This window comes from Nothobranchius furzeri, chromosome 7 (genome assembly GCF_043380555.1).
Source record: "Nothobranchius furzeri strain GRZ-AD chromosome 7, NfurGRZ-RIMD1, whole genome shotgun sequence".
Classification (NCBI taxonomy): domain Eukaryota; kingdom Metazoa; phylum Chordata; class Actinopteri; order Cyprinodontiformes; family Nothobranchiidae; genus Nothobranchius; species Nothobranchius furzeri.
In genome coordinates this window covers 63,368,832-63,383,929 of record NC_091747.1, presented here as the reverse complement: position 1 = coordinate 63,383,929, position 15,098 = coordinate 63,368,832, and the positions used below count along the sequence as shown (strand labels likewise).

The following is a 15,098-nucleotide window of genomic DNA, read 5'->3' as shown; positions in this document are numbered from 1 at the left end:
TTAAACCATTTTTTACTTTTACTGAAGCCTGCATTTTTACCTCCTGCTTAGCTCATCCACACATGGTCCGCCGTCTCCACCTCCTACACCGTGACAATATCTCCTCCTCCACAAAATAGTTACTTTTTGGAACAGAGAGTGCATTTTAGTAATCAGGAAAATAGTTTTTACTCACATCATCATGATTCAGACGTGCTTTATATCCTTTCATATCTGATCATAAATTTGGTGGGTTTTTGTGTTACTGCTCAGCCCTTTTTTGTCTCAGAATCATCTGGTATCTACACCAGTCCCGACTCTGTTACTCTGTGTTCATTTGATTTGGTCTAATAATGGTAAATATGACCCCTCTGTTGTTTCCATGGCAACAGACGTTAGTACCGACCTCCATGATGGCTAACGAAACAATTTCACAGCGTTACACAGCTGTTTGTGATAAACACGAGATAAAAATTAATCCTTTCATTCTAAATGTTTTACAGCAAACGTCTGAAGCAGAGAGGTGAGTTTCTGAGCCTAAAAGCGTAAAGTTTTATCAGCTAGCGAAACATTAGCACTAGCATACTGCCACATCAGGGTCTTTATTAAGAGTCTGAAACAAAACAGGTAAATAAAGAAAAATGAGAGAGAACACAAAAATAGAAAATAAAAACTCAACCTGAGAACATTTTAGATGGGGATGAATTAGCATTGAATCCAAATCACACGTAAAATATTTGATTTTTTTAAAATATAAACTTTGGATCAAAAATTTTAACAGATAAATACATCCATATGTTCTGAGTTGTACAAAATAAAATCAGAACTTAGCTTTTATTCATGTGTTACATGTTTAACCCTTTGTGGTGCTACATGCCTTGGTTCCATCCAGACTGGATCGGGAGTTCTGGACCAATTCTAAACTCTTATTCTGTTTCAGAAACTTCACCTTAAACCTGAGAGGAAACGACAATCAGCCCGTCCTCCAGAGGCTCGGAGACGAGGATGTTTTTGCTATGTCTAAATGTCTCCAGAACCACCAGGCTGTGACAGGTGAGTGGTCAGGTTCAGAGCAGAACCCCTGGATCACACATGCACCACATCAGCTGTTTTCTGTGAGCAGGTCTGGATCTGAGGTACAACAACGTGAGCGACGAAGGCGCCCGACACCTCGCAGACCTCATAAAGGTAGACGAATCATCCATCAGGCTGAAACAGCTGGTTTCACGGTGTTTAATGTGTGATTCCTGTTGAGCAGGTGGAGAATTCAGCCCTCCGCTCCTTAAACCTGATGTTTAACAACATTCAGAAGGAAGGAGCTGAACTCCTCGCTGGAGGTCTGCAGGTTGGTGTTAGGATGTCCTTCAGCCGCAGCTGCAGCTGGTTCATCTTTTACAATTAGATTCCAACCCCAGCTTATATTTAACAAAACCTCAGAAAAGTCTAGAAGCTGCTGATCCACGTGGAGGGAATACAGATCACCCTAACAGCTGATGCTAGTGAGTCCGTTAAACTAAAACCAGAACTAATAAGTAACCATCAGGTCATCCTGAGGTTTCAACATTTACAGAGTCGACGGGAAGCGTTCACAAACTCAAACCTGCTCCCTCACAGCTGAAACCTGAACGTTTAGGACGAAAGTCCTAACGACTAACAGAGTTCCTTCTTCTGCAGCAGAACCACAGCCTGATGTCTCTGAAGCTGTCTGGAAACAAACTCAGTAAGAAAGGATTCGTGGCTCTGGGCCGCGCGCTGCAGAGGAACCAGACGCTGCAGGAGCTGCAGCTGGCCGACTGTGACCTGGTACACACACACACACACACACACACACACACACACACTGAAGCTGCCCGTGTCTCTGCAGGACACCACTGATGTTTTAACTCTCAGCATCGTGCTGAAGATCAACCAGACTCTTCGCTCCGTGGACATCAGCCGGCCGCTGCTCTTCAGCCTGCAGGTACTGGTTCAGTCCAGGTCTGGACCAGATTCCGACTCTGGACCATCAGAACCACACATTCTGGGTCAGTAGGGTTAATTAGGAAGCCCGTCGGACCCTGGCCCAGAACCGTTGCCATGGACACCAACAAGCAGCCTGCTGGTGTTTCGACCTCCTGCTCAGATCTTTTATTATTTGTTGAGTTTAAACATTTTATGGTAAGTCCAGATCATCCTGATGTTTCCAGGGAAACGATGATGTCAGCAGGCATCCGGGTCTTGTTAGATCTTTCCTCAGAGGTGGACTCGTTTCGTTAGAACATCCCGGTGAGCAGATTGGTTTTAGGAAGAGGTTTATGTGGAGAACCAGAGTGACTGCGTGGAGTTCCACAGGGTTCTGTTCTGGGATCAGATTCTTCAGTGATCCTGGTTAACTAGCTGCTCATCTCCAGACAACCAGTTTCCTCCACCACTGCTGCTCAGCAGCAACTGGGTGCACTGGGATTCGTTTAGTTCGTTCACTGGTCTCAGAAGGACGGCATTAACTGGTCCAGAACTGGTCTTCTCTTGTTTAATCTTGTTCATTTGGGTCAGTACTGGACCAGAGCAGATGAGTTTTTGTCCCAGGAGGAGTGGACCTGGTCCTTCTCAGAGATGCTGGAGACGAACAGCAGCCTGGTGGAGCTCCATCTGGGGAAGATGGGCTTGACTGACACGGGCCTGGAGAGGCTGGCTAGAGGTCTGAAGCAGAACCGGAGCCTGCGCTACCTGGACCTGCGCTGGTAGGACCCAGAAGTCCTGGTCCAGCTCGGTCCAAACAAAGTCTTTTAAGCTGAGTTTTACTTCTGCTGCAGCAACCGTGTGACCCGGGACGGAGCACAGCACCTGGCTGAGGTTCTGACCCAGAACTCCTCCCTGGAGGTCCTGGACCTGTCGGCCAACAGGATCGAGGATGAAGGCGCGACGTGTCTGAGTGGCGCCATCGCTCGGCCCGAGTGCCCCCTGAGAGAGTGAGTCCAGTCCGTCTGAGAAGTTAAAACCTTGTGACCTTTGACCTTTGGGCTGGGTTCAGGTGAACTGAGTCGTTTTCTGACTTCATGGATTTTTAAAGAAATGATTCTGTTTTTCCAGTTTTGTTCATTTCTAGGATTTGAAAGTTTCTGAGGGAATAAAACATGTATTTTAATTAATTAACATAAATATTCCTTCTGCTTAATGAGAGGAAACCCGAGAACAGGAAGCCACGTTTAAGTTCTGCCTCCTGCAGGTTTTCTGTCTGCAGGAACAACATCAGGACGGAGGGACTGCTGTCTCTGTCCCAGGCCGTCGCCTCCGCCTCCGGTCTCACACACCTGTACATCTGGGGCAACCAGCTGCAGGAGCCGGTCTGCCGGGTGAGCCACGCCCCTCCAGGCTCCTCCTCCTGATTCTCCCCCCGTCTTTTACGCCAACGCTCATTTCCTCCATCAGGCCTTCTCACAGCTGATCTCCGGCGGTCACCTGGCTCCAGAGCACACAGACGTCAGCCCCTACCAAGTGGACGGTCACGTCTTCCTCGCCGAGGTCAACCAGAGGTTACGCAGCACGCTTTTCTGTTTAGAGACGGTTGGAGCTGCTACTTCCTGACGTTCCTCAGAGCCCAAAAGCTCACGTTTCCGTTCAAAAAGCCGAATCAGACCTCCTTACCTGTAAACTAACGAAGAAAATCCAAAGTTTCCTGTCTGAAGTTTTAAAGAACTAAAACTAAACCCTGCTGATGTTTGTTGTTATGAGCGTGTCTCTTGTTGCTATGGCTACATTAAACTTATAAACGTATTCTGTCCACAAATGCAGACACGTGGATGAGGCGCCTGACTTCAAACGTTTGTGAAACTATTAGATTTTATTCAGCAGGTGTGAGTTCTGAGTCACGTTTATTTAAAAATACACAACATCGTGTTTTAGAGTAAAAACCTGGTTAATGGAATCGGATCATTTCAAACTAAAGACTCAGCTGTGAAACAGGAACATCCTACCAAAGTAAAAGCACAGTGACGAGATACATTTAATCCAATCAGAAAGCACAATACTTTTATTTTGAAAGGCCTTTCCTGTTGGATGTCAGTCTAAATTTGTTAAATTTCTAAAAAAAAAAAGCATCAATCGAGTGTTTCAGTACTAAGTAGATATACATTTATTACCTTACAAGAATGTAAACTCGACTTATTCATCAGTTATTAAAAATAAAACACAACTCTAATAAAACGAACAGTTGATGTTTTTCAAATAGATTTTCTAGATTTGAGTTAATTTTGTTTGTTTGAAATCAGAAAACTTATGAATTACGAGTTATTTATGATGAAAAGCATCGACTCCTGACGGCTTTACAGATTATTTAACATCTCCTTCAATCCGGATTAAAACTCCTGGAACTCGTTCGGTTTTATAACAAATCAGTGAAAAATAAAAACGGGGTTGTGTCCCGGAGGCCGACCCTCCTCTTGATTGGTCGACTTCCACTCCGACTCCGTGAGGTTCTGATCCAACTCCAGCTGGACGTTTCTGTTCTTCGTGCTGTGCGTCAGCCGCTGTCTCTCCTGAGGTGCGACGGTCCAGCGCCGCAGCGCCAGCCGGGCCAGCGCTGGCATTCTGGGCAGAGCGCCGAGCAGCGCCGGCAACCAGGTCGAGCAGGGGGCAGAGGTCGAAGGTCGCAGGCTGAGGTCGGCGTCCTCCAGTGAGCCCAGACCTCCAGCTGTGAACAGGGCCGTCCAGCCATCGGCGCCGACCGTCCCGTTGTAGGACAGGTCCAAAACCCGGAGGGAGGACAGACGACCGTGCTTGCTCACCTCAGCTGGTCAAAACAGACAAATCACACAGGGTTATTACCTGCTCCAGGTGAACAGGAAGTAGTAATCCTCAGGTGTACAGGTTACCAAGGTGACGCAGGTCATCGGTGGTGAGGTCACAGCTGCTGAGGCGGAGCTCCACGATGACGGACGGCTGAAGAGCGTCCAGCAGCAGAAACAACCGTCCACCGACCACTTTGCTCCAGGAGAGATCCAAACTGCGCAGGTAAGGCGCCGCCAGGGCTGGTAGCAACCACAGAGTGTTACTACAGGTGTGTGCGTGTGCGTGCGTGCGTGCGTGCGTGCGTGCGTGTGTGTGTGTGTGTGTGTACATTTACCCAGGGCAGTGAAAGACTCGTCATTCAGCCTGCAGCTGCTGAGCGGCAGCCGCCTCATCTGCGACAGCTGGAGGGCGGAGACTAGCGGACTGACCACGCCCCCCACCTCCTGATTGGATGACACATCGAGCTCCATCAGCGCCGACAGAGAGGGGAGCACCTGGACTAGAGACAACAAGTCACGTGTCCCGTCTTTGCAGAAACCTGCTGAGCTTTAGTCTGATGTCTTTCAGCGACTCACTCAGAGCCTCCAGGTCGGCCGGCGACAGGCGGCACAGGTGCAGGTCCAGGATCTCCAGGTGTGTGACGTGAGCCAGGTGAGGGGTGAGACGGTTCAGTCCCCCAGTCAGCTGTTTGTTACAGGACAGGTCCAACTCTCGCACAGAGGGGAGGCAGCAGAGCAAACTCCCTGCAGGACAGATCATAAATATTCTCTAAGCACCACCGAGGTTGAGGGTTTAAATCCGCTCACCCAGATCCTCCAGGCTGTGGGGCGTCAGACCACAGGCCTGGAGCTGCAGAACAGTCAGAGAGACCGTGTGGGACAGGCAGGAGGACAGCTCTCTGAAGCCCCCGGCGTCCACTTCCTGTGTGAGCTGAGGGTTATAGGAGACGTCCAGCAGGCTGAGCTTTGGAAGGTCGGCTACCAGTCCTCCTGAGACGGAAACGCAGACGAATCCACCTTAAAAACGTCTGAATACACAGCTGGAACATTTACAGGAAGTTTCTTTAATCAGAGCAGGAAGTCGGCAAAATCTGGCATCCTGCTGTCCCTGAAACATCACCCAACCCATCGGGATGGAGACGCTGCGGGACTGCTGTCCAGCTGAGGTGAGGCGTCAGAATTACCCAGAGAGGCGGCGTCTGCTGCGGTGAGCTGACACGCCACCAGGTGGAGCTCCTTCAGCGATGGCTGGAGTTTCCCCAGCAGGCCTAACGCGCCGCCACCAACCCCGCTGTTCCAGGACAAGTCCAGGACCTCCAGGAGAGGAAGACAACCCAGAGCTTCACCTGCAGTAGATGAGTAAACAGCAGAGATTTTAGGATTAGGATTATGACTGGGATTAGGAAATTAAAAAGAGGCCAAAATCGGCCACGTTCTAAATAAATTAAGACATTTTCTGTTTTCTGATCCATCAGATTTAATTATCAGCATTTTCAGTTACACAGGTCCACGTGGGTTCACGAAAGTGGGATTAGGAAAAGAAGAAAATAGTGAGATTAAATTAAGATTAGCAGGTAAGTGAAACATCTTGAAGCTTCACCCAGAGCAGCGATGTCTTCATCCTTCAGCCTGCAGCTGCAGAGTCTCAGCATCCGGATCCCGCCCGCCAGCTGGAGGTGAGAGGTCAGCGCCCTTAGACTTCCACCAATCAGCTCGTTCCAGGACAAGTCCACGTCCTCCAGCTGGGGGAGGAACGGGAGCAGCGATGCTGAGGAGGAACCGGGCCACAAAGTTATATACGTGTGTGTGTGTGTGTGTGTGCGTGTGTGTGTGTGTGTGTGTGTGTGTGTGTGTGTGTGTGTGTGTGTGTGTGTGTGTGTGTGTGTGTGTGTGTGTGTGTGTGTGTGTGTGTGTGTGTGTGTGTGTGTGTGTGTGTGTGTGTGTGTGTGTACCAAGCTCCAGCAGGTCTGTAGCTGTCAGATCACAGTGAGCAACACTGAGACTCCGGCTGTCAGAATTCTTTCCGAGCTTCTGCAGGAAAACACAGACCCGACCCCAGCCGACATCACGCTCACTCTCAGCTGTAAAACACACACACACACACACACACACACACACACACACACACACACACACACACACACACACACATACACACACACACACACACACACACACACACACACACACACACACATACACACACACACACACACACACACACACACACACACACACGCACGCACCATGAAGTCTCCTCACAGTTCTTCTCTGGCCATCTGTCCAAGTGGTCACCAGAGACACATTCCTCCTCCTCACCTGGACTCGGTCCTCTGTTCTCTGGCTCTGCGTCCTCTGGGATTCCCGTCTGCTCTGAGGTCCGAGACAGGAAGCGTCCTAGTGGCTTCCTGTCGGAGGCTGAACGCTTCCTGCGGATCTGACTCATGATGACGTCAAAGGGAGACCGTCTCTGGCTGCCACCGTCCCGCCTCAGCTGACCATCTGAGCCAACATCAGAAATAAAGTAGACACAAAAATAATCATCCGTATGAAAGAGGATGAAACACCAGGTCTGTCACGCTGATTTCTTGGTTTTGTATGAAAGTATCCTAAAAAATCAGCTGGTGATCGGTATCGGCCAATCTGAAGCCCAAACGTTTGATTCTGTTCTGGTCCATGAACTCACCATCACTACCTGCTAATTCATGTTAGCAATAACAGAATCTTCATGAGATGTTTACCTTAAAAATCATTCATTCATGTGTGTGAGCAGGGCAGAGCTGAGCAAAAATTAGAAAACAGCCCAAAACCAGAACCTGTGGGCTACAGCTAATAAGTACAGAGGAGGCTTCATCATGGTTTGGAGCTACCAGATTAGAGCCAAAAGGTAAATAAAAACATAAACCCAATGATCAAACCAAAGATATTTTTATCTGCCTTTTGTGTTTGTTTTATCAGTAACAGCTAGCCTGGCAAGCCAGACTAAATAAATGTATTATTTAAATTATTTATACATTTATAAATGTATAATTCAAACTTTGCAAAGCAAGAATTTGGTCTAGTTCACTAGGCTATACAGCTGAATTACGAAAGTAAACAAGAACACGTGACTCTGTCCAAATTATTCAACTATTCAGATTTTTTCTCTGAGGATTACACCCAAATAACACAAGCTCGTATTCAGTTCCAGTTTTTATTGGACTGAAACAATAATTGAGATTAAACGCGTTTACCTGCTGACTCCATGTCCGTCTGCACGAACCTTCGTCTCCCGGTCAGAACCGTTAACAACCAGCTTCCCTGAACGCAACGCGGTTTATACAGATTATGGTAAATAACCGAATCTTTCGTTTAGAACTCTCATCTCGTTCTGTCTTCGGCTGCTGCACACCTGTACCTGCATGTGACGAGCGCGAGACGTGACGTCTCTCATCCCGGAAGTGCGACGGACACCACCTTCTGTGCTAATGTTTACCTGATCTACACCAGAAGCGTATTTTAAATCACGTATTTGTTCACCAAGTAAAAACATTTGATTGGTTCTTTTAAACGAGTCCATAATCCCAGTCTAGATTAAATTCCTAATCTCGTTGATAAATCAGCAAAAATCCAAAGAAAACCCAACAGAATGTTTTTATGAATAAAAACAACTTCTTTTAAAACATTCTTCCCCAAATATGAATTAAAAACCACTTTTCACCTATTAAAACAGACACGTTTTAAACAAATCTAGTTAGAATCGGTGACCACATGATAAACTCAGCTCACCTCCGTGTTACCGCTCTAATCTGCTTAAATTATTTATTTATTCTTTATTTCCAGTAGAAGATGAGGCAATGAAAACCAGACGAGACGTTTTCTTTTCAGGTTTATTTAACTGGAACTGAATCTGCACCCAGTGCAGGACTGGTTCTGTTCTGACTGGACTCCTGCTGTAAGGAGGAGGAGTATTCGGCATTCCTCCTCCTCCTCTGCTCTCCTTCATCTCCAGCAGGAGAACCGGTGGAGTCGGACCTCCGAGTTGCTGCAGAAAAAGTGGAGCAGAGGTGACACAGGAGACGGCATTAATCCTGTGAAATGTCCCTAATGTGTTCCCGTACGTCCTCCTCTGAAGGAAAAACAAAAACAGAAGCTAGGAGTGGGAAGATGGAGTCGTTGGGATGAGGTCCGGTCCGGTTTTCAGTCGTCGTCCACCGTTGGTGTGATGGTCACGCCCCTCCTGATCTGTCCCCAACCAATCAGGCTGCGAGGAGACAAACAGGACAGACGCAGTGAGACGTTTGACACCAACTTCTAACCTCTGATTTCCACTAAACAGGATTATTACCATAAACCCACCAGCTTCTGGGCGTTCATCTCAAATAAAATAAAAACAAAACACGGAGAAAACCTGGTTTCCATCGTGTTTCTGGAGTTCATAAATCTGGATTACGGTCCAGTTTGAAAAAGACAAACCGCGTTTAAAACGACAACAAAAATCAAGCCCAGGTCGGATCTGAGTGTGGACGAGTCTCAGATCTGGGAATCCTTCCAGCGGAAACTCTCCTCCAGCTGGAAATATGCAGAGGTTAGACGTCCCCAGCTAGCCTCTAACTAGTCTCCAGCTAGTCTCTAACTAGTCCCCAGCTATTATCCAACTAGTCCCCAGCTATTATCCAACCAGTCCCCAGCTAGTCTCCAACTAGTCCCTAGCTAGTCTCCAACTAGTCCCTAGCTAGTCTCCAACTAGTCCCCAGCTAGTCTAACTAGTCCCCAGCTAGTCTAACTAGTCCCCAGCTAGTCTAACTAGTACCCAGCTAGTCTCCAACTAGTCCCCAGCTATTATCCAACTAGTCCCCAGCTAGTCTCCAAGTAGTCCCCAGCTAGTCTCCAAGTAGTCCCCAGCTAGCCTCTAACTAGTACCCAGCTAGCCTCTAACTAGTCCCCAGCTAGCCTCTAACTAGTACCCAGCTAGCCTCTAACTAGTCCCCAGCTAGCCTCTAACTAGTACCCAGCTAGCCTCTAACTAGTCCCCAGCTAGCCTCTAACTAGTACCCAGCTAGCCTCTAACTAGTACCCAGCTAGCCTCTAACTAGTCCCCAGCTAGCCTCTAACTAGTCCCCAGCAGCTGCAGGCCAGACTCTCCTTACCGCCAGTGTTTCTCCACACGTCGGCTCAGAGCGATCTTCTCTCCCACCTCTGTGCACACCGGGTTGGTGAGAACGATCTTGGCCAAATCGGCCTTGACGGCGCTGACCCGCCCGCCGGTGGACAGCGAGCCGATGTTCACCATCAGAACCTCGTTCTTAGACAGCTTCTGGACCTGGAACACAAAGGAACGCCGGAAGTTTACACCGGAGGTCCAGAGGAGCTGGGACTACATTTCCCATGATGCATGGCTCACCTTGGCAGCCTTTTTGTCTCCCTCTGTGCGGACTCCCAGCAGCCTCCTGAGGAGGAAATAGGAGATCTCCAGCTCGGTGAAGATCTCCGGCAGCGCTCCGACGGCTCCCAGAACCTGACCCACCATCCGATCAGCTCGGCACAAAGTCGGGTCGATCTTCGTGCCCACACCTACACAGAGAGAGAGTTGTCTTAAACACTAGAACCCAGGAGAACCCAGGAGAACCCAGGAGAACCCGAGGCCCGTCCCTCACCGATGAGACCTCCTGGAGCCGCGTACTGCAGGTCGTTGTGCTCCGCGAACAGAGAAACGATCTTAGAGAAGATGGGCTTGCACATCAGCTTCCCTTCATGGTCTTTAGAGACGATACCAGGCCGAACCTCGATCTCCTGACCCACCTGGAGGCCACACACACACACACACACACACACACACACACACACACACACACACACACACACACACACACACACACACACACACACACACACACACACACACACACACACACACACACACACACACACACACGAGGTTTAGACAAAGCCTAAAACACCAGGAGCGTTTCTGTTCCGATCCTCACCTTCAGGACACCTTTCAGGATGCTCCCTCCGGCCACGCCTCCTTTCAGGTCGTCAACCTCACATCCAGGTTTGTTTACATCAAAAGATCTGATGACTGAAGCATAAAAACACGATAAATACATTCAAATCTCAAATAAAGAGCCGGCGCTGGTGTTCCTCACCGATGAGTCTGGGCTCGGAGATGAAGTCTCTGACGGGAACAGGAATCTTTTTGACGATGTACTCACAAACCACCTCAATGTTGTACTTCAGCTGTGCTGAGATGGGGATGATGGGAGCGCCTTCGGCCACCGTTCCTGCAGCGGAGGGTCAAAAACACCAGATCAGAGTTTCCTCAGAGTAATGTTGATTCATTAAAGACAAACTTCATTAGTCTGTTTCTACAGACGTTTCACTGAAGCTTGATTCCGGGAGTTCTGGTACTGGAGCGGACCGTTTGTTCTAGGGTCGTCACGGTGTGAAAATGTAACCTCACGGTTATTGTGACCAAAATTACCACGGTTTTCGGTATTATCGCGGTATTTTTTTTAAACGTGCTACATTTTCACACAATTAAATAAACCCTGTATATCAGGAAATATTGTCCTCAGTTTGTGTCTAAATTTTGCCTAAAATGTGTTATTTAGTAATTATGTTGTTTATTTGTTTACATTTTTCCCCTTTAGTCTTTAAAATACCAATATTTGCCCATAACTTCTTATTTTTTGTCTGTTTGATGTCATCATTTAAACATATTAGATCAGATGATACTCAGTACTCAAGTAGCCTTCTGATCAGATACTTTTTTACCCTTACTTGAGTAATAAACCCTATATCAGGTAAATATTGTCCTCGGTTTGTGTCCTTCCAGTGAGCTTTGCAGATGTGGGAAAATGTCATCAGGCAGTAATCGTTGTTAAATTCATAATTATTCTCGGAGAGAGACCAACTCTTATCTGCCCCTGGGAGCCCCGTAATGCATAGCGTCATTTCAACATGGCGGTGTCCGCGACACGGTTTATATGCAGGTAGCGGCGCTGCGGCTGCTTTATATAGCGACTCGTTGCATTCTCCCTCAACCCAAATCCTCGGATCACACATTTGAGCTAAAACGCTAACGTTAGCTTGCCTTGCGTTGACTGTAGAGTTGTGGGTGATGGTCACGCAGATGTGTCATGAGATTTGAAGCGTTGCTGCCTTTCACACACACTTTTTCTGCTCGTGCTGCAAACAGGATAGCCGTCTTCTATCAGCTGTCCTTCGGCATTCTTCACATATCCAGAAGATGTCCGTACTTCCCACTTTGTCTTCTTTGAGGGATAATAAATGTCCTGAGCGCTGCAGTCTCCTCCTTTGGCCATTATTTCAGCTTTAGCTTCAAGAATGTTTTGGTTGTAAACAACAAAGTGCGCATGTGCTGCCGGCAACTTCAGTAGATGATACGGTGGCTGGTAAGGGTCACCGCGCCTACACCGCAGCCACGGTAACCCACCGAGATGATAATAGTTTTTTAAAACAAGACGGTTATTATTATTGTCAACTTTTTTACCGGGGTTTACCGCTACACCGGTTACCGTGACAACCCTAATTTGGACTGACCCTGGACGAAGGCGAGGATCTGCTCGTACTGCTCCTTGGCCTGGCTCTCCTTCACCAGGTCGATCTTGTTCTGGAGGATCAGGATGTGCTTCAGCTTCATGATCTCGATGGCCGCCAGATGCTCGGACGTCTGAGGCTGAGGACATGACTCGTTCCCCGCTGGACACACACACGAGCAGAGAGGCGGTTCTACGTGAAGTTCTGAAGCTTCTCATGACCCAGTTTAGATGACTCAGACGCCATCAGAACACCTCTAGTGAAATAAAACCCAGCAGACTCACCAATGAGCAGCAGAGCGGCGTCCATGACAGCGGCGCCGTTCAACATGGTGGCCATCAGGATGTCGTGACCAGGACAGTCCACAAAGGACACGTGTCTGTTGGACAGAAGACCAAAGACTTTATAAACACGACCTTCTGGGTTGGTCTGAGGGAATCGGATCGTCGTTCTACATTTATGTTGACAGAGGTGTTTTTGTTCTGCTTGTTCCTCCCGACCGACTCGGATCTCTGGGAGCGCAGGTTAGGAACCACTGAGTGAGAGACAGCGCCACGCTTACCGGACCAGTTTAAAGTTCCCTTTGGTTCCGGAGAGGTCCGTGGAGAACTCGTCAGGAGTGCTGCTGCCACACGACCTGTAGCACTCGGGCCGGGGGCAGCTGGGGTCGTCCAGCTTGTAGATCTGCAGCCACAGGAAACAATCAGAATGACAAGGTTCCAACAGAACCGTCTACAGGAAGATGAATCATCAGCTCTCAGGATTTCAAAATAAAGCAGATTTAACTCTCCTTTATTCAATAATGCCGTTAATGAGGAAATAAAGACCCAGAACGCCCCCTGAGAGCTTTTCCCAGAGGATTCTCCCGGATCCATCCTCGCTGCACAGGAACCGCTCACCTTAGCGTTAGCATATCCTAGCTTGATGGTGATGTTCCTCTCCAGCTCGTTCTTGAACCTGACGGTATGAACGCCAGAAATAGCCTTCACTACTGTGGACTTCCCATGGGCCACATGACCGATGGTGCCTGAGAGTCAGAACAGAGTCAGAACCGAGTCAGAACCGCTTTAAACCCGCAGAGAAACAAAAACAACAGAAGGCACACCGGCCTCGTACCGATGTTGATGGTGGCCTGTCTGCTGATGATCTCTGGAGAGAGAGGCGTCAGGGTGGACACGTCCTGCCGAAAGAAAACACCCAGATCTGACAAAACGTACAAAATAACACAGATTAACTGAGCCAAGCGGCGTCTCTGGGGTTAATCCTGCAGATTATCAGGAACAAAGACGAGCCTAACCCTAACCCATCACAGCAGCCTGGGACAAGGTCCGTAATCAGAGAAAATGAGCTCCAGGTCTGACCAGGACCACGCGTTAGACCATCAGAAAGGACGAGCAGCTTCCTGCTTCCTCAGCAGAATAAAACCTCCAAAGAAAAAACTAATAATTAATTAAGGATGTTAGAGATTATTCCTGAAAGACTGATGGATGAAACTAGAGTTTGGAACAAGATGCAGCAGAAATAACAGGAATGTGTTATCATGAGTTTATTGCAGTCACATCTGGAAATGCATGGTGGATTCCTGTAACATCTAAAGGTTTAAACAGTTTTAGATTAATAACGTTTTTATTTGTCTTCTTCTGGACCGGAACAGGAAGTCGTTACCTAACTTCTACCTTATAGATATGATCTTTAATCCCATCCCCACCATAATAACCCTGTTATTAAAGGTTTATGACACCGCCTTCATCACTGAAGTGTCACAATAACATCACCCAGAAATACGTCACCAAAATTACTTCCTGACAGTTAATATTGAAGCTAATTTTTGAGCTTAACAGTCGCAAACACAAAATAGCGACAATTTAGAAACACGTGAACGCCTAAATCGCTTTAAAGAACCTGGAGGCTCCGCTCGTGCTTTAGGAACTCTCCACCCCGCCGGGCCTGCCGTCATGTGCCGGGTGAAGGCAGCGCAGCCCCGGCCACCGCTCACCGCACAATTTCCCCCCGTTAACGGATTGCTTTCGGTTAAACGACGGGCTGCCAGCCTGAAACGTGAACTCAGGGGTGTGTAGAAACCGCTGAAACGAGACTCACCAGAGAGCTGAGGTCTTGTTTGGCCAGATGAGGCTGACCCAGCGTTGTTCCAGACTCATCACCCGCCATCTTCGCTGGAAAGGGAATGAAAGAGGCAGCCCCGCCGAATGCCTGATCAATTTACCAAACCGTTTCTTTGAAAAAACAAAAAACGTTTTACTCTGATCAAAATCAAACAAAAACTGTAACTTTAACAAAAAACGTGTAAATTATGTCCACTTTCATTTATATACATATATATTTAAAAATATCTCGTATGATTTCTCTGACTGAAAGAAAAACGGGTCCTTTCTCAAATGCTGATGCAATTTATCACGTTCGTAAAAGAACAATTTATTATATCATTACTCGTTATAACCAATAAATAAATAGTTTAGATTTTTTTGCTACTGAACACAAAACTTGGTTTAATTAACGTCAATTTAAAAATAAGCCTAGATAAATAATTAGTGCCAGGCCGTCGTTAAAATATGACATCATCAAATACTGTTTGTAGTCTTCTTAACAAGTTTGTAGTTTTTGAAAACCTATGTAAAAATATTTATGTGGACATCTAAATCTAAATGTGACATTTTTAATTAGCTGTCTACACCTGCAGTCTGAATGGGCATATATTGATTCTAAATAATTTTATTTACATTTGTGTATAAACTTAACTCCAGGTCTCTGATGAACCTACATGTGGTGAAACATACATATCATATATTAATA

General features: G+C 47.4%; 3 protein-coding genes across 6 annotated transcripts; 1 reads left to right on the top strand and 2 right to left on the bottom strand.

Moving 5' to 3' along the window:
- The first annotated feature begins 326 nt into the window (after positions 1–326).
- Positions 327–4,165, top strand: lrrc34 (leucine rich repeat containing 34). Of its 4 annotated transcripts, none has more exons than XM_015955577.3 (10): positions 327–502; positions 920–1,032; positions 1,103–1,167; positions 1,238–1,324; positions 1,657–1,782; positions 1,844–1,939; positions 2,545–2,699; positions 2,772–2,927; positions 3,185–3,311; positions 3,388–4,165. In XM_015955577.3, exons 1-10 carry the CDS (start codon positions 333–335, stop codon positions 3,541–3,543), a joined length of 1,251 nt encoding a protein of 416 aa, XP_015811063.3. In that variant the 5' UTR covers positions 327–332; the 3' UTR covers positions 3,544–4,165. The 4 variants fall into 4 exon arrangements, with proteins under 4 accessions (XP_015811063.3, XP_015811062.3, XP_015811064.3 ...); XM_015955576.3 differs by having other exon boundaries at positions 1,654–1,782; positions 2,548–2,699; XM_015955578.3 differs by having other exon boundaries at positions 1,654–1,782; positions 3,200–3,311.
- On the bottom strand, positions 3,971–8,407 carry lrrc31 (leucine rich repeat containing 31). The gene is made up of 10 exons (XM_054750977.2): positions 7,979–8,407; positions 7,065–7,247; positions 6,698–6,826; positions 6,346–6,513; positions 5,930–6,091; positions 5,553–5,735; positions 5,322–5,489; positions 5,081–5,245; positions 4,830–4,985; positions 3,971–4,747 (listed from the first exon to the last, which is right to left on the bottom strand). The coding sequence occupies exons 1-10, from the start codon at positions 7,989–7,991 to the stop codon at positions 4,350–4,352; spliced, it is 1,725 nt and encodes a 574-aa protein (XP_054606952.2). The 5' UTR covers positions 7,992–8,407; the 3' UTR covers positions 3,971–4,349.
- Positions 8,408–8,600: 193 nt separating this feature from the next.
- On the bottom strand, positions 8,601–14,531 carry eif2s3 (eukaryotic translation initiation factor 2, subunit 3 gamma). The gene is made up of 12 exons (XM_015955574.3): positions 14,388–14,531; positions 13,404–13,467; positions 13,187–13,314; positions 12,850–12,971; positions 12,572–12,666; positions 12,291–12,449; positions 10,874–11,008; positions 10,712–10,806; positions 10,382–10,526; positions 10,129–10,298; positions 9,875–10,047; positions 8,601–8,988 (listed from the first exon to the last, which is right to left on the bottom strand). The coding sequence occupies exons 1-12, from the start codon at positions 14,454–14,456 to the stop codon at positions 8,925–8,927; spliced, it is 1,419 nt and encodes a 472-aa protein (XP_015811060.1). The 5' UTR covers positions 14,457–14,531; the 3' UTR covers positions 8,601–8,924.
- Positions 14,532–15,098: the final 567 nt, after the last annotated feature.

What these genes read in the sequence shown, in the direction of transcription:
- lrrc31 (XM_054750977.2), bottom strand. An exon ending in GAACAGAGGACCGAGTCCAG is followed by an intron (nt 6,827 to 7,064) that starts GTGAGGAGGAGG and finishes TGTGTTTTACAG; the next exon opens with CTGAGAGTGAGCGTGATGTC. An exon ending in CCACAGCCTGGAGGATCTGG is followed by an intron (nt 5,490 to 5,552) that starts GTGAGCGGATTT and finishes TCTGTCCTGCAG; the next exon opens with GGAGTTTGCTCTGCTGCCTC.
- lrrc34 (XM_015955575.3), top strand. Translation starts at nt 333, where the DNA reads ATGGTAAATATGACCCCTCTGTTGTTTCCATGGCAACAGACGTTAGTA. An exon ending in ACCTCGCAGACCTCATAAAG is followed by an intron (nt 1,168 to 1,237) that starts GTAGACGAATCA and finishes CCTGTTGAGCAG; the next exon opens with GTGGAGAATTCAGCCCTCCG. An exon ending in TGCAGGAGCCGGTCTGCCGG is followed by an intron (nt 3,312 to 3,387) that starts GTGAGCCACGCC and finishes TTCCTCCATCAG; the next exon opens with GCCTTCTCACAGCTGATCTC.
- eif2s3 (XM_015955574.3), bottom strand. Translation starts at nt 14,456, where the DNA reads ATGGCGGGTGATGAGTCTGGAACAACGCTGGGTCAGCCTCATCTGGCC. An exon ending in GATCCTCGCCTTCGTCCAGG is followed by an intron (nt 11,009 to 12,290) that starts GTCAGTCCAAAT and finishes CCTCCGCTGCAG; the next exon opens with GAACGGTGGCCGAAGGCGCT. An exon ending in GAGACAAAAAGGCTGCCAAG is followed by an intron (nt 10,048 to 10,128) that starts GTGAGCCATGCA and finishes TTTGTGTTCCAG; the next exon opens with GTCCAGAAGCTGTCTAAGAA.